The 18,040-nt window shown below is 45.2% G+C and overlaps 1 protein-coding gene across 2 annotated transcripts in view; it reads right to left on the bottom strand.

The window, feature by feature from the left end:
• Positions 1-15,018, bottom strand: part of LOC144145842 (protein spitz-like) — a 177,136-nt gene extending 162,118 nt beyond the window's left edge. For both annotated transcript variants that reach the window (XM_077677646.1, XM_077677659.1), the window contains exons 1-2: positions 14,853-15,018; positions 5,050-5,161 (exon numbers count right to left, since the gene is read on the bottom strand). In XM_077677646.1, coding sequence (XP_077533772.1) covers positions 5,050-5,062 — 13 coding nt within the window. In that variant the 5' untranslated portion in view covers positions 5,063-5,161; positions 14,853-15,018. The remainder of the gene's footprint in view (positions 1-5,049; positions 5,162-14,852) is intronic.
• Positions 15,019-18,040: the final 3,022 nt, after the last annotated feature.

Raw genomic sequence — 18,040 nt, 5'->3', positions numbered from 1 at the left:
AATCAACTTTCAATAAAAGGGTAGCAGGCAGCGCAATACTCTCTTAGAACAGATAAGCTTCAGGTAACTTTTAAGGGTCAGCCCATGGACCAGTTGCAATGGTACCACTGTCAAAATAAAACTGAGAAATGTGCAGCTCGACTTTTGCTTCATTTATAGTCAGTGTCTGGATGGCACTGGTGGTGCCAAAAATCTGAATTAATGTACAGGCGTTGCTGCCACAATCAGCGCTGACGTCATTTGACAGCCAAGTATCAGTGGTGCATTTGTATGTAGATATTTGATGTGTAAGATATCACTCTCCAACAAACATGAGATGCCTGGCCACTGGATGATGCTACAAATAACTTTCTTTTCCCACCTGTGGGACCGGGACAACGGATGCTGACTGTATACAGTACGTACGCCATTTGCCCATTCTCAGACCAGGGTGTCGAGCAAAAAAATGTTTCTCCCCACTCCCCAATTTTTCTAGATTTTCACCCACCTTTGCACAGCACATCCAACAAAGACTGCAATCTATGATGCTAGCAGGAATACAAAGGCCACTAGCACTGAAATTTCACCTCGGCCAAAGTTGTTTCGAATGTACAGCATGTACCATCAAATTAACTGGGACAGGACTGGTAACCCTGTGAAAGGCCTTGTTAATCAGTTAGAAATGTTTAAAATAGCTCTGTAGCAGACGACGCTGCACCTGCCAGCAAATCGCGCAAACAGCCATGAAGCGGAAGCGACATTGCAGCCGGCCAGGTGCTTGGTTCGCAGGGCAGCCAGGAGAACCGGTTTAGCTCCGCGGGTCATGCTCTTAGGGCTGCTGTGCACGCAAAGCGGTTGCACGCAGGTTCGCTCTGACCAGCTGGCTGCTTGCTTGCCAGTTGCAACATCCCTTCAGCCTGGCCATAATAGCTGCATTCTTCTCAATTCCAGTTTCGAAATCACTGATTTTCCTGGTAGTTTACACCGTGCATGCACGTATTTCAGCTGTTATGTTTCGTATCTTGCCGTCTTTTTAGGCAGACTATATAGAAATAGGATATTCAGAAGGTAGAAAGTTTCAGTGCAGCAGGTCTGACACGGTCTGAACCAACAAAGTGCGGACACATGTCTTGAACGACCTGACTGCTGCATTTCTTGAAGCATTTCCACACTGTTTGCGAGGCAAAATGCAGTAGCAATATGCGCTCATGCGGTATCCTGGTTTTCTCTTGGTTGCTTTTGAGTGTCTGTGCATTACAAAACCTGGTACGGCAACCAGCCACAGAAATGCTAATGGACTTTCACCTTGACTGATGCCAAGAACACATTGCCAGAAACAACTTGACGCAAATTTCGCTTAAAATTCACTTGGCACAGCCGGAACATCAACTATCACAGTGTCCAAAAGAGTAACGAAACCACGCAATAGCCGTGTTTGAAATGAATACAAGCTGTTGCACGTTTTCATGTTTTTATTTTTCATCTTCAAATTCAAACTAACACCTTATCCTTTGGAGGACGCCATGTAGGCAGTACACAAAGGAAAAAAAGTACTGCTGAAATCAGGGACTTAGCCAGAGTGGGGGTTTGGGGGTTTCAACCCCCCCCTGAAATTTTTTCCAGGCGGCATGCAAGCAAGTCTTAGTGTACCTTTCAGCAAAACTCCTCTCTTAGAATAACCTGTGTAAAAAATTTTTGGCTACGACCCTGGCTGAAATAATGTGGTTACTGCGGCCTATGCCTGCCATCTGGTGATGTTTTGAAAAAACTCTGAGCCACGGAAGGACACCTTTTGGTGCCGGTTGCTCATGGACAAGTTTCCTTGGCATAAAATCCTTGAAACATGTAACATCTTTCTTTGCGCTGTTTTTTTGCCATGTTACATCATTTTTGCACGTACAATAGGTGACTGCTTATGAAACCCTTTCAAAAACTTCACGTCGCAGTGAAACCATGAAAGGCAGTTAGCACACTGTCGGGACAATTTAATGCAAGGGATTTCAATTTCGCACTGATTTCAAGCATGGCATTGGTTTGGCATACATAAGCGATGCGCCATGACAGGGGCGTAGCCAGGGGGGGGGGGGGGGGGGGGGCACACCGGGCCCGTGCCCCCCCCCCAAAATGTTTCGTGCTAGGCTGGGGTGCGGTTTAAGTAGCCCGAATAACCGCCTGAAGTCGCCTGCAGGCACGGAACCTGCAGTTTTAAGGACATTCTTGCTCATATAAAGCTGTGAACAAGGGCTACGTCAACGTCTGATCCCTGTGCCTGCTCCAGATGCTGTACATGTCAACATGTACAGCTCGGCTGCATTTCGCGCCAGATACACCGAGCAGCACCGGGAACCTGCCGTGAGCCTATTGAGGCAGTCCCGCTGTTTCGCTGGCGAACAGCACAGCCGGGAAATGGCGGAACAGCAGGAAAAGCCTCATATAGGCATACATGTGGTCTGGAGTTTAGCGTGTCATTCCTTGTCTTTACACTGGTGCAAAGCATAATCATATGACAGAGCATGTCACTGTATTTTGTTCAGTCAACTGTCAATCCTTGATATGTTTATTTCTCTCCCGACATCGCATTTCATTGACTATTAAAGTTCCATAATTTCACCTGTATGAAAAGCATTGCTCTGCCAATCTTGTATTTCCTCCACATCAACAAAACTGTACAATTCTTTTTATGGCGGAGCTTTGTCTTTTTGGCACTACTCCATTGTTTCCTTCACCTCCCTCTTGGTTACAATCAGCATTCTATATTTGCTTAATCGGAATTTTACTGAAGCCATGTCTGTTCCACTTAACGGATAGAAATAGAATAAAATTCAAGAGACGTGCAACAAGCTCAACATTCAGCAGCAGTGCAATAAAGTGTTCCGCTAAGCGTAAGTTTACTATTCATGTTACTAGCACAAAAAATAAGAAAAAGGCGATAAGGACGAAGACGCACGTTTGATAGCTTCACTGCCATAATATACGAATGTGCTGCAACCATTGTCCACTGCGATTCAAAGGTTATCGCGGGAAAGCTCCTCTTTCAAATGAAGCAGATAGAACACCAGCTTTAGCAAATCTTCCATGCCAGTTTCGTTATCGTCGGCATAGATAAAAGGCAACCAAGTGTGTGCTTGATAACAACGAATGTAAAGCTTGAAACCCAAAGGGTGGCAAGTCAGTCGTGCGGGCCATTGTTGTATAATGGAACAGCCAACAAAAGAGTGCGAAATCTCGATTTTCATGGTTCCGAAACGAAACCGTAGGACGGTGGCACACGCGGCCGCTTGATGCTGGCGTGGTAACTTTCAAATCATGCTCGACTGTACTTCATAGCTGATAAGAAAACTTGGTCCCTTTCCTAAAGGAAAATCTAAAACACGCGAATCTTGAAAGTAAACACCCAGTGTTGGCCTCCACTTCCGCCTGACGAACTACGGGGGAACCAAGCGGCACTCACAAGCACACTCATGATCACGCTCACGAGCGCGTGCCCACATAACCGCCTGCTCTACGGACGAACGAATCACCCGTGCCCTACCCATAGACCGAACGGTAATTTAGGTCATCATTATCTTCATCATCATCTAAGCTCCTTAAGGTGGGCTTGCAGTTAGGGTTTAGCATATACAAATCGCATGTTAACGTCAGTTATTTCCAGCTTCGTTTGAAAAACAACGCGCAAGAAGCCTTGCCTACATATTTCCCCATTCCGTCTTTTGGTCGACTGCGGGCCCCCTCCCCCCCGAAAAAAATTTCTGGCTACGCGCCTGCGCCATCAGGCATGTGTGCTGCACTGAATTACAAAATCACATGAAACCAGTTTACATCAGAGTGTCTTGCTACATTGTGACCATCCAAGTAAACATGCTGCATTAAAGAATTGTTAGAAAATCTCCCAAGCAAAGAATTAAAATCTGCTTCAATTCGCACAGCAGTGCTTGTCTATGATGCAAACCTGGCGCATATGCAGACCAGACTGTCCCACACTGCAATGACATTAGAGAGACTTGCACACTCGTAAAGTGCCCATCCTTTGTGAACACCGTCATCGTAGAAAAAATCATCAATTCATTCTCAAAACATAAAACATGAAACCGAAGCTGTGAGCCTGAGACACTGTGGCAGTGGCAATGGGAATGTGATCAGAACGATCCATACATGCTTTCAGAAGGTACCACTACAGGGCTTTCCATTGTGCCCCTATCACTAGCACTCATAGTCCAGCCAATTTAGCCAAAGATGTTGTTAGCTCTCATTCATTTTGTGCCAGGAACATCCAGTCATTTGTGAATGGTCAAAGATGGAATGTTACCACTATTGCAAAAGATATGAATGCTAAGGTTGTCTAACGCTTAGTGAAGCACCCCAAGAATAAGGTGAATGTCTGGTGCAGCTTTTTGCCCTTGCATTATTAAGGTCTTCATTCATTATTATTCGCTGCGAGATGTACAACAGCCTTCACCTGAGCGGCTGATGTGTAAGCACAGTTTTAGGAGGCGAGAATATTAGATAAAGTGATCAAGCGCAGTAACGAAATGGAAAGCCCCACTATAACTTGGCTATATGGCGTGGACCAGTGGTTCTCAAATGGGGCTCCGCGGTCCGCGATAGCATTTCAGGGGTCCGCGAAGCTTCCCGCCAAACGTTTCACCCGCCATTTTTCTCTCGATTTTGCCAGAATTTGCTTGCAAAGCAAAAAGGTGGATCCGCCGGATTAAATGTACATTTAGCTTCTCCGCGTGGCACATATTTTGACATCTGCATTTTGTCCAACACGCCAGCTATGAAAGACAAAGAAAAGAAACCCACAAAAGGCAGCATATAGGTGTCTAGAAGACTTACAGATTCAAATACAAATTGTTTGACATTATGGCACAGATCAACATACGCTCCATCGTGGGGTCCCCCATCACTATCGCAAGCCCAAAAGGGGTCCCCGGGGCAGTCATGGCTGAGAACCACTGGCGTAGACGTTTGCAAAATACGCCAATTTCAGGCACAGTGAACATGCTCTTTTTCTTTTTCGGGTATGGCTATTCGTTGTTTCTTGTCACTAGAAAATGCTGCACAACTTACTGTTTAGCGCCATTGATGTGCTGTGACACCAGTCCAACTTTGCAACATGTTGACACAGATGAGATGTGGCTCTTGGAACTACTCAGAAACCATGGTGTCCTCTGTTCAGCGCCTGTAAAAGGAATGCGCTAATGTTTGCCACACAGTTGTGCACTTGCCCCTCCAGTCACAAGAGGGAAACCCAGGGGTACTGCCACCACCTGAAGAGCTACTTAGTCGCAAGACCCACAGTGCAAGCAGAGAGTGTTGCGTTAGAACGGTGGTTTGGGCTAGTTGGTGCATACTAAATGAAATTCAAAACAGCGCAAAAAGACACGACAAGAAGCGACGACACACGGCTCAGTTAGAGAGTGTCGATTGCTCATGCAGTCGGATCCACATCTGCCCAAAACCAGATTGCTCGTGCTTTGCTTTTTAGAAAATGTGACTGCCAATTCAATGAGTTACATTGGAACTTCTCCAGCAATAGTTATAACAATCCCAAACCTTATCTTATGTATAAACAAGGTCCAGCTCATGCACACCAAAAAAGCAAAAAGGTTTTTAACATTAAAGGGGTTAAAGGGCAATGCCAAGTAGATGTTTTTGCAGTGCAGTTTAAACGTACCATCACGCATTGATCCCTTCCAAGTACATCCAGTAGCATGTTATAAAACTTCCTAAAGCAACATCCTCAAATTATGACGGATGACACTGAAAGATATTTTTGGTGGACTGCGAATATCGCATTTTGGACTGCAAAGCGAACGCGAATGGTAAAAACTGACTGCAAATAGAATGGAATGTTTTCTACAAATATCGTTTCTTTAGTGTGTACAGAGCTTTGAAAACACAGCTATGTAAAAAAAAAAACTTAGACAAGTACAGACTTCACACATCTTGGTGTTCATGTACTAGTGCTTGATAAAAAAAAGAAACAAAAGCTTAAGAAAGCAGCGCAACAAAAATGTAGCATACATCGCCATTAAGAAATGCGGGTTCCTCAAGGTGCAGTGAATACAGGAAGTATATCTGACGGTTCCCACCAGTTGTTGAAAAGAGGCTAGGCATGCTAGTGGTTGGTCTGATCTTGCTGCAGGCTTTGCCAACAAGCAATAGCAACTGATTCCTTACTCAGGCCACAATATGGACAGAAAACTTCTTTTTTACACAAGCAGCGTCCCACTTCGGGTAACATACACCAGTTAGCATACTCTTGTTCCGCACAAGGCCGATACATACATACTAGGTTTCTTGCACAGCTTCAGCAGCGTGCAAAAACGCCAACCTACAGGGGCATGCCGTGAAGCTTGAAAGTTTGCATATCATGCAAACCTTCCAGGCACAAGGCACATCCAGACATTCGGCAAGACAAAGTTGTAGAACAGCGTATTCTAAGAATGCTACACGCACACGATTTTATTCTTTTAGCTGATAGCCAGAGAGATATGCAACTGCTCACAGATGTTTGTGGAGAGGTAGCCCCTCCCGTCTGATTAATTTTAAGTCGGGAATAATGGTTTCTAACAGTTGCACTGACCCAGTGTCAACATGATGTGGCAAAATACCCAGACAAATAATACTAATTTTTGTGGGTTGAAAAAATGAACAAAAAAACAATTCAAGAACTCACGAGAAACAACTTATAGTGCTCTCTGGGGGTATCATGAATATGAAGTAGCGTGAGGAATTTGGAAAGGCATAATAATGCTGGGCCTGACATTTGCCAATGCAGTAATCTTCATAAAATGAAGACGTGCTATAGTGCCTCGAGGTAAACCAGGGAATAGTAGGCTGTTTGGCTTTAGACCGGCACAGTACCAACTCATGAAGCAGCGCAGGGAAATATGGGCTGTTTAAACTGCCCATATCTCCCTGTTTAATCAGCCAGACCCAATGGTACAGCTTATCATGCATTCACATTTCCCAAGTAGGTGTCCAAATTGACCACCGTAAGAATTAGGTTTAAGCGCCAAGCCCGACTTCAGGAAAATGAGACAAATAGGGCAGAAGATAGGACAGATAGGATAGGTAGGACATTTCTGTCCTATCTATCTCATTTTCCTGAAGTCATGCTTGGTGCTTAAACCTATTTCTTACATTGGTATACCAACTAGCCCGTATTGACACATTAATCCAGTCCAAGTTCACAGCTACGTGGACAGCAGCCATCTTCAGCCTCACTACAATTTTTGTGAACAATTCAGAGTAGAAAGCTTGAAGCAGTGACATTGAGGTATATTGCTGCAGGTATATGCAACTAATTGACAACAAAAACTTTTGAGAGGTAAATATGAACTATGGCTTCTAAAATTCCCAGCAGTGCGCAAAGAATGATGATGATGGTTTGATTTTATTGGCGCAAGACCGACATGGGCAAAGAGCGCCAAACACAAAGTTATTTGGTGAGGAGAGAACATGAAATAAAATCAGTTAAAAACTATGAGTACGGCTGGTGTAAAGGGCCAGGGTGAAGAACAAGAGTGGTTAAAAAATAAATAAGGTGGCTGGCGTATAGGACCAGGGGTAAAACTATGGGTGGTATGAGGTGAGTTGTAAAAAGTGAACTTCTGATAGGAACTCAAAGGTGCGCTGAACAGAAAACATGGCATCGTCTCCTAAGAAGTATGACGGGTGTGGTGGAATATGTTGTGTGTGTAGTTGTGGGAAGTGTTTGCGTCGTGTAATGTCGAGTGCCTTACATTGTATGAGGATGTGGACCATGGATAGGGCCTCTCCGCAAATGCTGCACAGAGGTCTTGGAGATCCAGTGAGAAGGTGCGAGTGCGTTGCATGTGTGTGCCCTATACGTAATCTAGCCAAGGCGACTTCAGTGTATCTATTGCGTGTGTCGGTGGTGTATGGTCCCAGGTGAGGCAGTGCGCTAAGAAGATCAAGAACATGGTGCAGGGAGGCTAACTGGGGTAGTGTACTCGCGTGGCGGGAACAGCGCAATACAAGGGGGACGAGAGAAGGCAAAACGAAACAAACAGTGCTGCCAGTGCTCGTCCTGCTTGTTTCGCTTCGACTTCTTTAATCCTTGCTGTTTCACATTGTTTCCCACAAATCAAAAACGTACAACGCGAAACAAGACCTACAGCATCAGGTTATACATATATCTAACCACCGCGCTAAAATGTCCATACTTATCTTCTTCTTTTTCATTTAGACGCATATGAGTAGACGTGTGTGAATATCAAAACTTGGTACTGCGAATCGAAAGCAAATAGTAAAAAACTGACTGCAAATTGAATAGAATGTTTTTGAATACGAATAGCCTTGCTTCAGAGTGTATGGAGCTTGTAAAGCATAGCTACAAAAAGAAAAAGATAATTTCACAAGGCTTAAACCATCTGAGTGTTCATGAACTAGTGCATGATAAAAAAAATTGTACACAAAATTAAAACAGATGAGTAAGACAGTGGCACAAAAATTTTGGAATAAAAGCAGTGGAATAAAATTTTTGGCATAAGCTGCCTTAAAGAAATACGGGTTCATTTACAAGCCATGATTAGAGGGAGTGTATTTAACTGGCTGCAGTCCCTCCAGTCACTGAAAATGGCACCTTTGCTAGGCCTGCTTGTGGCTGGCATAACCAGTACTCGACTGCAAGCATTGCCAATGTGTAATCACTTTTAATGCCTCACTCACGCCATCACATTGACGGGAAACTTATTTCTGGCTTGTTAATTTTACACAAGCAACATTCCACTCCAGCTAACATACACCAGAGATAGCATTCCCTTATTTTGCCCAAGGCTTGCACGCATTAGGATTCCTTGCGCAGCTTTGGCACCGTGCGAACAAGACCACCCAAAGGGGCATTTAGAGTGGTGAAGCTTGAAAGTTCGCAATGAGTGCAGTAGAGCCAACATGCATTATTTTTCAATATTTGAAAACTTCGATTACTGAGAATAGTAAAACTGCGCTGCCAATAGAATTGAGTAGCAAAAAATATTCAAAGTTCTGAATGCTCGAACACCTCCAATAATTAGGTCCTAAAATCTGCAAAAAAATGTGAATTAAGCAGAGTTTCAGGACAAACAAGCAGTGGAAATATCAATGCACCGCTCGCACATTGAGACTGAGACACAATTTCAAATTCATATTTATAGATGTACTCCATGTTTATACTCATTATCGAGGAAATTATGGTATCCATCACCAGATTGCTTACTTTTTTTCCAGTCGTTGCTACTTTGATGGGAGTCACCACTGAAACACCTCGCCATACACTTTTGCAACCGCCACTGCTCTGACAAGAGCCATTACCGAAGGCAGTGCCACCTAATCTCGGACACATTGCGCTGCCAATTTAGGTCTGTAGAGAGAAAAAAATTTCTATTTCTGCTGTTCCTAACCTGTCTATTTGACAAGGACAGCCTTTTCGGCTAGTTAGGAAGAAGTGGACTAAGAGGAAAAAGGAATGGGCTGGCTGACGAAGTAAATTCAACTCCTTGGTGAATGGTAGGGGTGAGGCCAGAACCGCCAGTTTGTCATCGCCAAAATCCTGCCAGCTGTATTCGGGCATTGTATGACACTGCAAGGTTTCAGTTAATGTGGTGCGATATAGGCACAAGCTTGACACTCCCAGATAAAGCTGGATGTGGTGGGCCTCTTCCCACACACAACCATCAGGGCAGCTCAATCCCAGCAGAGGTCTCTTCATTTGTACTGGCCTCTGTCCCCTGGCATTTTGCCCGCTCGACACCACTGCCATTGCTACTGCTTATAGAACATTGGTAGTAAGCGCGAACCCTACCCCACAGCAGCACCTGGCTCGCTCTTGGAAAATCCAATGGCATAGTCACCAAGCATTTCTCAGTTGGTCTGTCGCCACCACACGCAAGGCCCCTGGATGGCCATACGGCAGCGTTGCCAGCAAACTGTGGGGCTGCCATGAGGCATCACTTAATGCTTTGTGGATGACAAGTACTTTGGGCACAGCATCGTTGCCCCAAATACCAGTACGTCCAGGCACCTGACCGATCGTTACCCACTAGCCAAATGCTTGTCACGGTAATGTCAATTGACAGGGTGCAGAAAATGCATTGCTTTGAATGCTGGAATGTAACACCACCAGTGCGAAGCTTTTTTAGTGCTAAGTAAGGCACTGACAACAAAAACTTAACGGTAAATTTCCGCTTAAAATTGCGTGACATATTTTAACAATACACCTTCCCAATTTATAAAAACTTCACTAGAAGTTTTTGTAGCGCTATGTTTGAGCGCGGAAGAACAAAAAGAAAGCTACAAACAATACGATGGGAGCCCAGCCGATAAAGCACGTGGTGGTCTCAAACGCAACAAGCTTGTTTTGGTTTCGGTGCAATACCTGGAGCAATACTCAGCCAGATAATTGTGCGACCCTTGTGCAGTACTGTTTGCATAGCCACTTTTATTATGACTCTCTGCATGCTTTCACTGCATTAGAAAACACAGGAACAATTATTTTGGCTGCCGCTGGATGGCGCTACTTGTCCATGCTAGCGGTAATGCCACTATGCAAGGCGGCGTGCGGGGGTTGCAAACAAGCAGTTGGTTTGACGCCAACGTTCATGTGGCCCAAAAAGGACAATATGCTTTTCTTCTGCAAAGCATCAATACTGATCACGGTCCATGGGAGTTCCAAAGTGAGAGGAAGTGGGAAATCAGGAAAGCACGACTGATTTGACCGAAACTGATTTGAAACTGATTTGAACGACTGATTTGAACCGCTCGGTACATGGTAACGTTGTATTCTGTTGCTTCTATACTGCTATACATCACCGCTGCCTCACTTGCTTCTGGTTTACTGTGAGGCAAACAGCGGCTGCAGTAGCAGCTGTTTGCATCATGGAATCGCTGCGAGGGAAATGAGGAAGGGAAATGCGATGTTTGATTAGCGATTTCCCAAACATTACAGCATCTTTCAGCACCAAATCAACGCTAGAATGGCTATAGGAAGGTGAGATTTTCATTTGAAACCAACTTTCTGGTTGACTTTAGTGTCTCTTTAGGCAAATAAAAACTAATTTTACTTTTTCTACGGACAGCAATGATATAAATGGATTACCACTTAGCGTATAATTTTATAATTTGGTCTAGCTAAATTTTTTCAAAAAGTGGTGAAACTAATAGTGAATTAATGGCTGTTCGTTTCTGTTTCATTCATCTCACATCAATTTTCTGCAGCCCAGAGTGTTCCCCCTTGCTCCAGAGAGAAATGTCAAATTATTTCAGAAATGACTGTGACTGGCTTTATCAGATCTGCTCACTCCATGTCCGATTTCGCTGATCCCTGGTGGCTTCGATACTCACTCCAGGCATACCAGTGACATTCACCATAAGAGAAATGTAAATACAAATGACATTTATGAAAGAACAAAGATGTGGAGATTGGGCACAAGGTTAGTAATTTATGCATATTTTTTAGCACAAAAAAGAACGCAGGAGAAGAATGTGGATGGGGCAGGCGCTAAACCTCAACTATTACAAAACAAGACATTGAACCGTAAAATCGCTACAACCCAAAAAAACACTCTTCTGTGTGCATCCCATTACCATGTGCAATTCTTCCTAAAGGAGCACTAACACGAAATTTTCGTGTTATGTTTCTTTCACTGCAATGTGTGCCTACCAGCCTACTAATCATAAAATCGCACATTAGATGGTCAATCACCGCATAAATAATTACTTACAGCTTTGTTTATCCTGTCAGTTTGGGTTACATGGAACGAACACCGAGGTGGCCGCCATGACAGGAGGGCACTCTTGACGACACTGTTTTCGTCACACCAAGACCGGTCTGGATGCACGCGCGCACATCCACACCGGCCGTGGTTGCACGCACCCAGGAAGCATGATGTCAGTCCCAAAAACTGTGACGCTGCACAGCGTGCTGCGCTGCACAAGGCAGAGCAGCATGCATCAACAGCAGCCAACACCTTGGCTACATCATGGGAGCCCTGACGTCAGCAGTTTGGAGCACGGCATTCAACGTGTCATGCTGGTGACGGTGCCAAAAGGGTATTCGTTCTGAGCTTTCTTGTGTGTGCAATGATTAAAATTGATTTAGAATACCTTCTACTGACCGGTTACGGTTGACACATCCTGGGACGTATCTCCATATAAAAAGGAAGCTTTTTACATAGTTACCTCAGCATTGAAATTTGGTGTCAGTACTCCTTAAGATAATCCGAGTTCCTTTTTCGTCAGTGCCACTGAAGAGATGCTTACACATATTTTAGCCTTATTATTAATTTGGTGTGCTTTGAATACCATATTTGCACAATCCTAACGTGCCCCCAATTCTAACAAGCAGTAGAACTCAACACCCGGAAACCACAAAAACAATTTGGTGCCAATTACACCGTGCACATGAAATAATGCTATTAACAGACATCTCTAAATTGCATGACAGTTTATTGAACATAAATCCGCACACGCCGTGGGCAGCTAGAACCCTTCTGTGTAGCTTTGCACTTAAAAATGTGGTCCCTCTGTTTTTGCCAATCACGATAACAAGACTCCGGGATGCCTTATGCACGGGACGCTGCCCGGTTCCGTTATGTTTTCACCATGATGATTACTCTGCGTTTAAACAAAGCCTCCATCATTCATTGAGCCCCTTCGTTTCAGTTTAGAGTTGGCAGTTTCGGTTTCGAGGTTTTTGAGTTTTCAGTCCGATTTTAATGCGCAGGTATTTTTGAACGCCTATTTTCATAAAAAAAGGTGCGCGTTAGAATTGTGCAAATACGGTATTTCTTTACTGGGCCAATTGTCACGAATATGCAACATTGTGAACAAGGACCAGAACAAAGCAGGTTGCCAGAAAAAGCACAAGGTTCAGTTCATCGGCTGCAAGATTGGCGTGGTATACAAGACACTGCTGTCTTGTGGGAAATGGTACCTGGGCCAAACAAGCCAGTGCGTAAGTGACTGACTGTGAGAGCACAGAGAAGCAGTAAAATAAATTAAGGGGTAGGACATTTGGCTGATCACTGTCGCTGCTGCGCACGTACAGTTCGTGTCAGGCTTGTCTAGGGCAAGCAAACGCACGGCTTCAGAGCATTCTGCCGACAGTGGCTGCTGGGTTGGAAATGGCTCGCAATTGCACGTGTGCAGATCTTGGGCAGGCTCGGGCTGGTCGTCGTTTCGCATGGGTCCGTCTAATTTGCAGATGCCATCACCCACGAGGGGCACTTCTTTCCCACAGTGCCAGCCATAAGTGGTGACATAGAAGAAAGGCGCGTCATTTTACACAGCACAATATCATCACAGGCAGTTACATAATCGCACAAAAGGTTCAATAAAAAGCACAGGATGCCATCACTGATGTGTGTTTTTTGTTTGCTACTCGTGCGATTAAGGATTCGTGTAAGTCGTTTTGTGCGATTATGTAACTGCCTGTTATTTAAATGCCCCAAATGACCCCCATATCCCCTTTGTCACAGCTCACAGTGGGCACTGGGGAAGACAAGCACCCCTCGTGGGTGGGGCCGTCTGGAAATTAGATGGGTCCATGCGAAACACTGACTGGCCCGAGCCTGTTGAGATCCGCGCACGCGCAGTTGCGAGCTAGCTCCGATCCAGCAGCCACCAGCAGATGTCACCAGCAGCACTTGCTAAGCCTGATGCGAATCATACACCAGAGTTTGAAAGAACACTCATCCTGCACAGCTTCCACGCACACACAGAAAAGGAAATGTTCAAAGCTCGCCAAATCAAAAACGAGGCAAAAAGATGCATACACACTCCTTCACTAGCATTGTTGGAACAGAAAATCGATTATCTAAAAAGAATTGCACATAGTGATGTGATGTGGGCAGAAGCGTGTTTTTGGGTTGTGGAGATTTTACGATTTTATGTTTTGCTTTGTAATCAGATGACGTCTAGCACCCGTCCCGTACGCATTTTTCTTTCGAGTTTCTCGTCTTTTTTTGTGCAAGGAAATATGCATAAATTACCCCAATACCAACTTGCCAATTTTCCGCTCAAGTGAAGGTTACTTAGGAAGGGCGCACGGCACGAGCTTCTAGTCAGCGAGCCGAGATTTGTCATCCGCGCCCACGCGCGCGTTTTCCTAAGCAGATCTCGCTTACTTCGGCGGTGCTTTGACAAAGCATAGCGACTTAGTAACAAACCTGCACGATACAAGCATGAAGGGGAAATGACCTCTTCAATGGTCTCACGCACTCGTTTCATCAACCGGTAGCGAAACCACGTCTGTTTCGCGCAATGTTAAAAACGAAATCACGCCACTCCGCTACGAAATGCGGACACAGAAGAAGTTACGACTACGCTTGAGCTAACCAAAACACGGTCGTTGTGACACCAGGGGCATCAGTAAATAATTTTCCTGCACTTCGTTTAACGAGCAGGTCAGCAGTTGCCAGGTATAACGCCTACTTCAATCTGCACAGACAGGCGTGACAACCGGTTGCCACGCAGGCCCTTTGTCCAGAACGACAGTGCGAAAAGAACGAACGGTTCAAGTTGCCACTGCCCGAGCTCATGAGGCAAGCTCCAGCCAAGCGCGATGCCCTTTTCGTTTTCTTCTTTTTCCCCCTCCGTTCAGTGACTTCGAACATACTTAGGCTTATATTCAACAGGATATGCATGACCGTGCAGTGTTTGCGGCTCCTGAGCATTTTAGACTAGCCGCAAACAAGGCCCGGCAAAAGTGCTCATGGTTATGAAAAAGTGGGAACTTCTCATGCGACCCACCGCGACGAAACCAATCGCACCATCGCTCCTGTCGCGACAACCACCGTCTGCCATACAAATTAAGCCTTCAGACAGGTGTTTCAAAACACTGTTGAAACCTGTTTCGGGAGGCTTACCTCAGCAAAGTCACATTTCACAATCACTCGGGATATACTAATGTCTATCACACGATTGTCGCGAAGTTCCGAGGGGCACCACGGGCACGAAAAATCAATCAAACATAACGTATAACACCGCGCAACAGTATCAACACAGCGGCCATATTCAACGTTCCGCTGGATATCCAAGCAGACGGTCAATACATTCCTTGAAGCCAGATGTTTTTTAAAGCCTAAAAACATAAAATATCTCTCGTTTATAAATAAATAAATTTATTTCAATAATTTTGTAGCTATTTGCAAAAAATTATTGCAAAAACTACGGCAAATTTTCCCTGGTGGGCGTGCGCGAAGACAAGCGCTCAACTCTCAGCTGACAGTTTGCGCGGGCTTTTCGTTTACTTCTTGACGGCTGTAGGTACAATTTTAATTTACTGCAGTTTCTCAGGATATCCTGGAGTGAGGAAGTTGCCCAGGCGAGTGAACGGCTCCACCATCTTCCGTTCTGCTCACGACAAACGTTAATTTCTCCTCCTGCAGTTGCAGGTAGCTTCCAGTAGAAATCTGCTCTAACTGCAGGAATATGTACTTCATTTGTGCTTCTGTGATTTTTCGCTTGTTTTACATAAACCACTTGCCATCTGGCCCAGTTTTAACGCTGTTCCAAATACGGGAAGCTAACTGCAATCTGTCATGATAACATGCATAGACCATGTTTAAACTCAAATCAGGTATCGTGCACAACGCCCCGTTGCACTGGGTGAGGGACCAGCATTAATGCAGTTTTCAACCAACCGGTGAATCCAAAGGTATGTGTCGCCTGCGCCACTACAGTACGGCGGAACGGCCCCACAACCCACACGCCAATAAAAATCCCGAAAATGAACGCAGTGTTTATTAATAGTTACCCGGAGAAAACCCATAAAGGTTAAGGTTATGGTTCTGACAATCTCATTGCAAAAAATACACTCTACGCTATTTGATGCTAGGCAAAATTTTTATTGCTTTGTTGGGTCACCAGGAATGCAGACGATAACAATCGAACGTCGTTACGGCATACCGGATGATAATTTGGAAGGACAAGATACGCTTCACAAAGAACTGTACTTCAAACGCGAACAATTTTGCCACGACCTCGTTGCCAATTTGTTCCACGTACACGGGAATGCACGAAACTTTGCGCCCGCACTGCTTGACGTTACGTACACACAGAAAAGTGCAGCGAAATCTTTCACATACATTAATCGTTACACCACCTACCAAAACAAACATTAGACACGACCGCTGCCGGCATCAGTTACAATTAAAATATAACTATTTATTTACAATCGCTGGTGGCTAGGAAACAATTAATTACAACAATTGAAAATAAGACAAAAGCTTCCGTGTTACCTTTCACCAACCTGAATGTTCGTGTAAATATCCAAAGATTCCAACCAGGGACGAGCTCAGCATAGGCTGTCACGAGAAGGCTATTGCACAGCAACCTGCTCCACCCACACAGCACTGCATCCGAACACTTGGTAAAAGGGAAACTTGCTTCTTCCGCACGCAATAAAATCTTTTCGTCGGCTGACGCTTGTTTCAGTTGGACGAACTTGAGCTAGGAGATACGTGTTTGCAATAACGATAATAATCCCCAAACTATCTGACTGACTGACTAACTAACTAAGCAAGTAACTAACTAACTGACTAACTAACTAACTAACCCAAACTAACTGTTCTAACCGACAGCAAAAAGCATACGGTGAACAAACCTGTTAACTCAACTCATAACCCGCAATATAATATAAGTGGCAATACGGCTGCTGAACGGACAGCGTAGAAGCACTTTCTTCTCTTTGGAAACAGCCTCACGGCTCTAACGGCCGGCCCCATACAGCTCCGTCTGCTACCCTGCAGGACGAGCATCGCGTCCCCTCCACTTTAATATGGACTGTTCCTCGTCCGTTCCTCGTCCTCCACCAAGGGAAACCCCAAAGGTGGAGTAAGTTTCTGCGAAGAAGGAGTAAGTTTCAGTCTTGGGGATTTCCCCTAAAATCTGGTCGATTAACACCTGTCCATTGCTTCGAGTTGTTGATCAGTTCGTTCTCGCGCTACAAACGACTAGCCTCCGGGTTAGCTCAGTTGGTAGGGCGACTGCTCCGGTTGAGCGGTGGTCCCGGGTTCGAATCCTAGACCAGGACGAATTTTTCTTCAACTGCGAAGTTTCTGAGGAAGCTGTATAGCTTTCCTTTGTAGCCGTATGGCTGCAATTAGGTGTATGTCAAATTTTCCTTCGCAGTAAGTCCACGATTGCAGTCGATTAGCTTCTTCTTCGCTGCCGCAACGGTGCTAGTTCACTCTAACCACGTATACTCCGTCGCTGTTGCCATCAGTGTGAGCTTCCTTCCTTTTTTGGAAGTGATAATCATTGACGCCACCTTGAAGGGGCGTACACTATGACGTGTCTTTCTCGTTCAGAGCAACTGTTGCACGATTACGGCGAACGCTGGAGGAGTTTAATTTTTTCGCCAATACACAAGCGCTAGGTATTTTCTTGGTTTTGTAACCGCCAGGCGGACGCGACGCGAGGAACGCGCTCACGTGCGCTCGGCATTTTCTTGGTATTTTTAACTGCGGGCACCATACACTAACGATTTGCTCAACAGCTGCGCTGTTAATATAGTCATCAGCGTGTCGACCAGCATTCGCCTGCCTGCCTTCGTGGTCATCGGCCCATTCCTAAGAAAGCCTTCCCACCATTACTTCTCAGGCCCGGGTGGTACGACGAGCCATTTCTCCCATAGGAGGGTTAGGGGTACAGGAGTTGAGGGGGTGCTACGTGGAGCTGCGTATTCTTCAAGTTGGGCTACAATGGCGTCCACTGCACTCTTGTGCAAGGCGAGCAGGGTTCCACACCTATGTCCACGGGGCCACGTTTTCAGCGACATGACCCACCTTGGATATACCGCGTCCACTGCAGCTGCCCGGCTATGTGTGGAGTGGATTGAGGGGGTGACCATTTTTTAAGGGACCGTGTATGCCAATGCACGACAAAAAAAAAAATCAGGGAAGCTTGCACTCACGCGCAAGACTTTGGGGAAGCTCTTGTGGGTGATCATTGACGGACATAAAGTTTTTTAGTATCGTTGTGGTGTCGTGGTTGACGTCAGCGGCGTTACATATCACTGAACTTAAGTTGAGCGAGGCCCGAGTGAGCTCGT

This window comes from Haemaphysalis longicornis, unplaced genomic scaffold, assembly GCF_048455015.1.
Source record: "Haemaphysalis longicornis isolate Haplotype H1 unplaced genomic scaffold, Haemaphysalis longicornis Haplotype H1 scaffold_1, whole genome shotgun sequence".
Lineage (NCBI taxonomy): Eukaryota > Metazoa > Arthropoda > Arachnida > Ixodida > Ixodidae > Haemaphysalis > Haemaphysalis longicornis.
The sequence above is the reverse complement of the archived record's forward strand: the minus strand, read 5'-3'. Positions and strand labels throughout refer to the sequence as shown.